Source organism: Physeter macrocephalus, chromosome 1 (genome assembly GCF_002837175.3).
Source record: "Physeter macrocephalus isolate SW-GA chromosome 1, ASM283717v5, whole genome shotgun sequence".
Taxonomy (NCBI): Eukaryota; Metazoa; Chordata; class Mammalia; order Artiodactyla; family Physeteridae; genus Physeter; species Physeter macrocephalus.
In genome coordinates, this window is record NC_041214.2 from 87,060,051 (window position 1) to 87,069,470 (window position 9,420).

At 43.6% G+C, this 9,420-nt stretch overlaps 1 protein-coding gene across 10 annotated transcripts in view; it reads right to left on the bottom strand.

Annotated features, from left to right (window-relative positions):
• Positions 1-1,410: 1,410 nt before the first annotated feature.
• APOD (apolipoprotein D) overlaps positions 1,411-9,420 on the bottom strand; it is a 97,432-nt gene continuing 89,422 nt past the window's right edge. For all 10 annotated transcript variants that reach the window (XM_028492538.2, XM_055084641.1, XM_055084644.1 and 7 more), the window contains 3 exons: positions 7,106-7,227; positions 3,742-3,830; positions 1,411-1,985 (listed from right to left, as the gene is read on the bottom strand). In XM_028492538.2, coding sequence (XP_028348339.1) covers positions 1,750-1,985; positions 3,742-3,830; positions 7,106-7,227 — 447 coding nt within the window. In that variant the 3' untranslated portion in view covers positions 1,411-1,749. The remainder of the gene's footprint in view (positions 1,986-3,741; positions 3,831-7,105; positions 7,228-9,420) is intronic.

A 9,420-nucleotide genomic window follows, 5' to 3' on the forward strand; every position in this document is an offset into this window, starting at 1 on the left:
TGATAGCTGAAGCAAGATTGGTGAGATGTTGATGACTGTTGGAGCTGATGATGGGTACATAGGCACAGGGGGATTTACTACTGTCTCTATTTTGCTGTTTACTTCCCATTTCCCTTCCCTTGCTCACCCTTCTGGATTTTTTGTTGTTTTCCCCCATGTTTCCTCTAGATACGTGGTGCCCCCATGCTATCCTCTGAATTCCCCCCATTTTTTGAGATTCAATCACCCGTGATACCTGCACTGTAAAGGTGCAAAATTGTAGCCATGTTCATTGTTTTAGATGCTACCAGACAGCTGTTAAGAGGAACACAATCATAGCTTGTCTTGTACCATGAGTTAAGAGAGAGAGAAGCAGCTTAACACTCTTGGGAAGAACTGTATTTTAGAAGAGGAGCCAGGTACCCTCTGGTGGGGTGGGCAGTGTGATAAAGCACAGATGCAACAGCAGGCCGAGCTTGTGGGAAGAGGCTCTTCTTCAATACCTACCTCTCCATCACCGCCTTTTTGTCCAGTGGTTTTCAGCCTTTAGGAATTTCGAATAGCAAGCTACATTTTGAGGTCATATTTATTTAGTAAAATGAGAATGATACATATTAAGTTTCTTGGAATTTTTATAACCTTTAATATAAAGCAGTGAAGCATCTCAAGTGCTGAAGGAAATATTTTATATTCATGCTGAAAATGCAAAAAGCTAATCAAATGGCTTCATTTTCTATTCATTTCCCAAAACATTAGTGGATTACAAATGTTATGTGACCTAAGAGTAATCGCAGGGTGATGATTTTGAGATTGATCTGATTTTAATAGTAAAATGTAAAAAACAACAACAACAACAAACTCCAGGTGGTTCCTGACTCCTTGAAGCTGGGACAGTCTAAGATGTGACTGTACTACCTTGTGGGTACCTATGCCTGGAAGGGGTTGAGACCTTCTCGGAGCTCCCATGGCTCCCTCCACATGCATCTGCCTATGGACCCCTCAGCTTGGATTAAAATTGTGTCTTTACTTGTCAGTCTCCCTCCCTAGTCTGTGAGCTGCTGTGAGAGGAGAGGGATTCTGTATTTTTCAATGCCTGGAATGCAGTTGGGTCCCAGTAAATATCAGTTGAATAAAAGACCTAAAAATTATTTTCTTAAAAAAATTCCCAAAGCTTCACCCTCATAGATTCTCTTCTTCCTTGCACAGACCCAAGATGGTCCCATCTTCACCTGACTCTGAAGACCTCCTGATAAGAAAGTAAATGCCTCCAGGAAACTGCCTGTCAGAGACTCAAAAAACTCCAAATGATTCCCCGCTATGGACTGCCTCCTGCAGGATGGGGCCACCTGGATTCAGGTCACCTGATATGTGCCTTTGCCATCAACTTTCCCTTTCTAGAAACAAGATTGTTACCTTTAAACTGTTCAGTGCTTCTTTTTTTTTTTCAACATAACTGCTTAAGGATTTCCAAACATAAGCTTAGAATTAAAAACTCCCAATAATTAGTCCAATTTGTAGTCTACTGTGAGCACAGCAGGTCAGCAGCAAGTTTATTATCAGGCTTGCAAGGTAACAAGATGGTGCATGGCTAAGTGTTTGGGCCAACTTGCCTTGAGTTCCTCTCCACTAGCTTCTGCTGTCACATTTCCCTTCTGGTATTTGTAATAGTTTGCTGTGGTGGTTTGGTTCATCTTTAAGAGGGGTGGTGTAGGGGAAAAGCAAAGCAAAAGAAGGAACATGGAGTGAATGCAGCCTCCCTTTAGAGCCTGGTTATAGGAACTCGGGGCAGTTCACCTGATCTGTGACAGTTATTTTCTCAATGTCAATGTTATTAGAGGTCAGAATATCTTTGAGATAGGTCACTGTTTCTGGAGGGAGATAAGGGTTTCTTCCCAAGAGCCAAACATGATCCATGTGAAAAAGCCAGATGATTGTGGTACAGGAGTACACGAGGGCGTAGTTCTCATAGTCGGTGGCCAGGACCCAGTATGGAGCTGATGGCATGACTGAAAACCAGAGAAAGGCAGTATTAGGAGGGACCAGGGCAAGAGAAACCTTCACCTCTAGGACCCTGGAAGCCAGGCTCTGGGGTTCTAATTCTTCTACATCAGTGGTTCTTAATTGTGACTTCACATGGGAATCATACAGGAACTCTGAAAAATACCAGGCCTACCTCCCCTCACCCCAACTCCCAAATTCTGAACTGGAGGCTATTGGTACTTTTGAAAGCTCCCCAGTGATTCCAGTGTGCAGCCAGAGTTCAGAGTCCTCATTCTGGATCCCCCCCCGCCCTGACTGCAGGTTGGTACCTGGAAGTCCATAATACCTGGGAGGTTTGGCTGTACCCCCTGGACCAACAGGCAGCATTTAGCACTAGTGCATATGGAACCACCACTTAGCTAAGTGGAGTCAAGAATGTAAGGTCAGGGGCCCCAGGCTTTCCATGTTTGTACCACCCAGCTTCCTCTAGAACCCACCTACGGAAGGAGGTAGGGGCTAATGTTGGTCTGCTTGTTTTTCTTCTTGTGCGAACTTTGAAAATCCCACCGTTCTTAAGAATACGGTAAATCAGGTGGTAACAGGTTACGATTCACTGATTGACATTTGTATAGTGTTGAAAGCTCAACATTAAAAGGTCCTTAAGAGAGATGGAGGATTTACTTTCCCCATCTGAATCCAGAAACTTCCTCTGTGAACGTGACCTCCACAGCCAAGGTCCAAGTCAAGTGTGTGGCTGAACCACACTGGCTCCATTTTGTCAGCTCCATCTTAGGCCTGCGGTCCTACCCTCTCCCTTTTTTTGTGAGACTGAGCTTTAGCTTACTCACAAGAAATACACCCAAGCCAGATTAGTTCCCTATAAACTTCATCTGACATGAAAACTGGAAGAATGCCTTTTGCTGACACAGGTGGTTAATGGTCACAAGACCCCTGGGGTGAGAGTGCAGGGAGGAAAACCCCTCAGTTCCTGTCAATGTGGACGTGCTTCTCTTTAGTAGTCATTCCATTTTTAGCTTTGGCTCCTTTAAGTGCCCCTGTACCCCCTTGTGGCGGAATGCAGTGCAGCTGTGAATGCCTCTGAGGGTCGTCCACCTGATTCTACCCACAATAAACTTCTTAATTGTTCTTTATGGAGTTGTCTGCTTCGTTTCCAGTCTCAAAGTTCCTTTTCAGTTCAGAGGATATTATTCAGTAACTCCACTTCCAAACACCAAGGAAAACTCACTGCCCAGCTTGTTAAAGTTAAGGGGAAGGTGGACCCAAATGAAACTCCAACAATTTGGCTAGAAAATGGCAGAGAGAGCCAGGAGTCCAACTTACCTTCACTCTTATCATCTCTTACCGCCAAGATTTCTCACATGTTAGTTGTTCTGCTAATAACTACTAATTTTTCAGTTATTAGTTTCCTCTGGGAAACAAGACTGGCTTGGGTCTCCTACAGCTCATGCCCAGTGGCCTCCAATCTGTGCTTCCTCTATTGACACACTTACTGTAGTTTTATAGTAAATCACCTGGGTGCTCGTCAGTACCCACACTGACATGTAAGCTTCTCAGGGACGAGGGCCAGCTTTGTCTTGCTCATCTTGGCATCTCCAGGGCCTAGCCCAGCGTATGGCAGGTAGGGGGTGCTCAGCGAATAATTATGCATTGAGTCAATATGGGTGACACTCAGATGTGATGGGAGTGCTCTGACCCAGGGCTCTAGCCTTCCGTTTGCATATCTCCTGTCCCTGACACCTCCTGCGAGAAGTGTATACTTACACCAGAAAAACTTAACTCCCAACTTGGCGGGCTCCGTGATGTTCTCCTGGGTGGCTTCACCTTCAATTTGACTCACAGTTCCATCAGCTCTGCAATGAGTTAAAAACAAAAACCAAGAAACCTGAACTCATTAAAAGTCCCAAATCAAGGAAAGGCAAGATTTGTGACACCAACAATCATGGTGGCCAACATTGCAATTTCTGGGTAGGAGGTTCTTGAAAACAGGTTGGGTCCTAGTTCCATTCCCTCGCCTTTGCTTTCTTGCTGTCTCTGAGACGAGCAGAGGAAGACAGCTTTTGGGTGATAAGAATCAACAATTGCAATGCCCCAGGACTGGATAATATGTGAGGCCCTGGTATTTCAACACTGTTTTTTGGAGTGTATGTAGTAGCCTGCAAGGCCATTTTCTGCTCCTGGGCTCCAAACCAAGAGGGAGGAAAAGGGAAGGGAAAAACAAGCAAATAAAACAACCCAACACAGAACAAAGATTCGCTTCTTTAAAAATAAGAAAGGAAAAAATAGGGACTGACTGGATTACTGAAAATCATGTAAAACGTGGAATCTGGAGATCTGCCAAGTTTCCCCCTCTTTGGGCCTCAGTGATATCACGTGGCATCATTTGTCCCATAAAGGGGTTCATATGCCTGGGTTCATAGCTCTGAGACCCCATCCAGTTCAGCAAGCTTCTGATGGAGTGTGGGAGATTCTGACTTAGGCCAGGTCAAAGCAGGCAATGAGGAAACATTTACCTCACTTCAGGGATTCTACCAGGCATCCAAATCTCAGAGACAGTAGATGTAAAGAAATGTGCATCTTACAATTAATGCCACCTTACAATTGTTAGTGTCATTTCTTTTTTAGTGGTATATAAAATGGTGGTGTCTTAAAAGCAATGGTCTTTTTGCTTGGATGGATGAAATACTTTCACTCTTTTGAAGGGAGCTAGCCCCATTTCTGGATAACTTCCAATGGCCCCCTGGATCTAAGGGAAAGGGGAAAGACCTAGGGATTGAGGCTATGAAGGAGGGTGCTCTCCTAGCAGGCCAACAGAGGAGTTTCCTGTTCACCAGCTCTCAGAGGGGCAGACAAACTAAAATTGGAGCAATGCCATGTGTTAGAAAGTCAGTAGGCTATGGTTAGTGGGGATGGATATCCTAGAAACCAGACAATAAGCAGCAGGTAAGGGGGTTGGGGGTGGGAAATGTTCTCTGATGCTCCTGGATTGCATAGTCTGTTTATCACTGAGTAGGGCTGGAGATGGTGCCCTGCTCTCACCTGGGAGTCAACCTGTAAGATGGAAGACGGTCCATTTCTAGCTGCATGCAGTTGCTTAGCAACAAACCAGTCTCTTCCCAACAGACTTTCCCCCTTTTCACCATCATTTATGTTTTGCTCCAGGACAGTTTTCAAAATATCAGTCTCTGATCATAAACTCACAATTTGTTCATAGGAAAAATGCATTTGTATTTTCAAGGGTAGCAACATATTAGCAATAATAGGTAATATTAAATGATTACCACATGCTAAACACTGTTCTAAGTGCTTTACATGTGTTACCCCATTTAATGTTCACACAGCCTTATGGACAGACGTACTGTGATTATTGCCAATTTACAGAGGAGGAAACTGAGGCCTAGAAAATTACCATAACTAACCTAAGATCATATCATTAGTAAGTGGTAGAACCAGGATTTGAAACTGGGCACCTAACCCCTTCAGCTCCCAGCCCTGAGCCAGCTGCTTTGGCCCCAGCATTCTGACATTGGCTAAGGGTATTTTGCTCAGGCTCCCTGCCATGCCCCCTGCTTGTTCTGCAGAATCTATATCATTTTCCTGACTAACAAACCTTTCTCCATATGCCTTTGCTCTTAAGTAGAAGTGACCCTAGAGGCAGAGTGACCTAATACTCCGGGTACAGTTAAAGATGATTCCTGGCCAACTCAGAAGGAGAGCTGGGGACATCTGATGGGTTTTGGAATCTGTGTCATTGTCTGACTCTTAACCTTAGAATGGGACAAAATATTTCAAATAAAGTCATTGTTACTTTGGGGCCTATAAAATTCCTGTGAGACCTTCTGGGGGTCTGCATCTCAATTCCTCTAGTCCTTACTGGGCTCTGAAATGAGTGGGATTTTTTTTAGAGTTGCTCAAGATTATTTCTTTGGTTTATGCGGGGTCAGAGAGTCAGCCCACTGTACTGTGACTCACAGGAAGCTTAATGGGTAATAGGATGGCCATGCAAAGCCTCTCTGAGCCTGAGTAACTTCCAGGCTGGGTGGTAGCTGTTTTCTTGCAGTTGAACACAGTTCTTAGACAACTTAGGAAACAGGAATGGCAACTATTCATGCCCCGCCTCTTTCATATATCTTCTGGTCTCTTCCCCATTTCACTTCTACCTGGTGTTGAATCTCAGCTTCATCACTTATAAGCTGTGTGACCCTTGGGCAAATTACTTTACTTCTCTGTACCTCATTTTCCTCATCCATAAAAAGAGGGTTAATAATAGTACCAACCTCAGGTTGCTATGGGGATTAAATGAATATCTATGCTCATTTACATGTACATACATAAATAGATGTATATGTACACACATGTATATATACATACACATACAGAACAGTGCCTTGCACATAGAAAATGCTTAATTAGTATTAGTTACCATTGTTTATTGTTACTCTTATCTCTGATGGCAGGTGGGTAGGAGTTCTTCCTAAGTTTCTTTTTAAGTTTATATTTGCTTTCTAAAGTATGAATTTGGGGATCAAATATCAGTCTGTTAGAAGTAATAGAAAAATATCTTTCTGTAGGTTCTCCTGTTCACACACCCTAGAGTGTGACTACATATGTATCTGATTCTTGCTTAATAAGAAAAGGAGTTTTCTAAGAGTTAAAGCTGTCTGGAGATGGGATAAATTGTCATGGAAGATGTTGAGCTCCCTTTCTGGAAGGATTCAAGCTACGCTGGATGCCCTCAATCAGCAGATGTATAGAAAGTGCTTCTCTCTTGGTCTGGAGGTCAGACAAGAGGGTCCTTTGCTGTCCTTTGCTACCAGAGGGTCTGTTTTGCAATGAGAGCAGGAACCTTGCAGTTTGTGTTACCATTGAGTCCCTAGGACCTCTCACAGGGTGTGGGACACAATAAGGTGCTCAGCAAGTGGTCATGGAAATGAATGAGTGACTTCTAGTCCCTACCATCCTGCCTGCCAAAAGCTTTCCTCTCAGGGCCTGTCGTGAGCAGGCAGCCCAGACCCAGCAATGTCTGCATCCTCCCCACGCTAGACGGTAAGGACACCAGTCACCCCAGGACAGTCTCTGCAGGGCTCCCTCCCGGACGTGGGTTGCCTTTGAAAGCACAGGCTCTCACCTCAGCTCCTTGTTTATCACTTTGATGTTTCCGTTTTCCATTAGCGAGTAGTTGGCTTGGATGCAACTTCCCTTCTCAAAGCTCACTGGGATCTTCTCAATTTCATACCATCTTCCAAGATACTGCAGAGACAACAACAAGCAGAGCAAACCCTGTGGCTCTCTGGGGACCTGCAAACTCTTCCCCATTGTTGTCTTTCAGAGCAGAGCCCTTTTCTGGGGTAACCAGGCAAAATGGGCTGCATTGTTCCCAGCAGCCACTGAGCAAGATATTGACTCAAATGGTAATAAGTGTATCGGATGTGTGGGCATTGGTTGAATGCCGCAGTCCATTCCTAAAGTGCTTTTTATTTAGCTATGCTTTCAGTGTCCCCTTCAGTCAAAATCTGTGTGAAATTCTAAACTCCGTAAAAGGAAGGGATTGGTTTAGATGATGTAAGGTGCCATCTCAAATATTTTATGATTCTCCAAGACATCTTTGAATTGTGTGCAAAGTCAGATGTGTTTACTCTGGGGAGCTGGGTCTCCAGAGTTGGTTAAATTCTCCTCATATAACCCCACACAGGGAGTTGGTCACAAAGGCTTTTGGCAGGTGGTCAAGATTTTGAAGACCTGTATCATTCCTCCCCTGGGGGCTTGCTCTCTGTCCATAATTTCGGTGCACAGAGTCACCTTTAAAGGAAGTGAGCAACTGCGTGGGTGAGGGTGAGGGGAGAGAGGCACGCTCCTGCTTCCATACATTGCTGGGCATAGAGACTGCTCCAATCTACAGCCTTCATGAGGGCAACCTGGCAATATCTAGCAAAACTAAAACTACATATACTCTGGCCCAACAATTTCACCTCTGAGAAGGTATCCTCCTGAAATTAAGAAACGATGTATGCATAAGGTTATTCATCACAGTCCTATTTGTAATAATAAAAGACAGGAAATGGCCTAAGTGAGCATTAGTAGGGGATTGGGTAAATAAATGATGGCACATCCATACAATGGAATGTTATACACCCTCTTTTAAAAGAGCTATATGTAATTATCTCCAAGATACATTTAATTGAAAAAGAGCCAGGTGCAAAATAGTGTATATATTAAACTACCTTTTATGTAAAAATGGGGGAAAAGGTTATTATATCAGTTCTCTATTGCTGCTGTAACAAATTACCACAAGTTTAAAACACCACAAATTTATGGTCTCATAGTTTTTTACATCAGAAGTCTGACACGGGTCTCACTGGGTTAAAATCAAAGTGCTGGCGGTGCTACATTCCTTTCCAGAGGCTCTAGCGGAGAATCTGTCTTCTTGCCCTTTCCAGGTTCTAGAGGCTGTTTGCATTCCTTGGTTTGTGAATCCCTTCCTCCATCTTCAGAGGCAGCAAAAGCAGGTCAAATCCCTCTCACACTGCATCTCTTTGACTCTTCTTCCATCATCACATCTCTCTGACCACAGGTGGATATGGTTCTTTGCTTCTAATGATTAGATTGGACCCACCTGATAATGCAGGATACTCTTGCCATCTCAAGCTCCATTACTTTAATCACATCTTCAAAATACCCTTTTCCATGTAAAGAAACAATTTGCAGATTCTGGGGAATATGGCATGGACATCATTCTTCCTACTGCAGTCATGTATGTGCTTTTTAATATATGTACATATTATCTCCCAAAAGATACACCATAAGCTGTTTTTACTGGCTGCTACTGGGGAGCAAAACTGAGGCTGGGATATAGGGGTGGAAAGGAAAGTTTTCATTGTATGTCCTTTTGCATCTTTAGAATTTTGAACCATGTGAATATATCTACCTAGTCAAAATATTGATTGAAATTATTTTAGAAATTTAAAAATGTATTACTCACCAAAACAAAATCAAGGAGATGTAGCCACCTTCAAAAAAGTCAGAATTTGAAATGAGAGCATACTGCAAATAGGTAGCAGTATTGCTTTGGTCACCTGGCTCTCTGCTAAAATATCTACCCACATTTAGGGCATAAATTTTCCACTCATTTGTTAAAGGTTTCAATTAAAATCACTGAACTTAACAGGCATTTAAAGCACTGAAGAATAAGTTTAAAGGTCAGCTGGTCTCATAGGCATCCTCAGAAAATCTCCATTATATACAATGCATTTAAAATATTTCTATTATTGTTAAGGTGACTTTAATGTTCCACAATTAAAAATGAGGACACATTGGGCTTCCCTGGTGGCGCAGTGGTTGAGAGTCTGCCTGCCGATGCAGGGAACGCGGGTTCGTGCCCCGGTCCGGGAAGATCCCACATGCCGCGGAGCGGCTGGGCCCGTGAGCCATGGCCGCTGAGCCTGC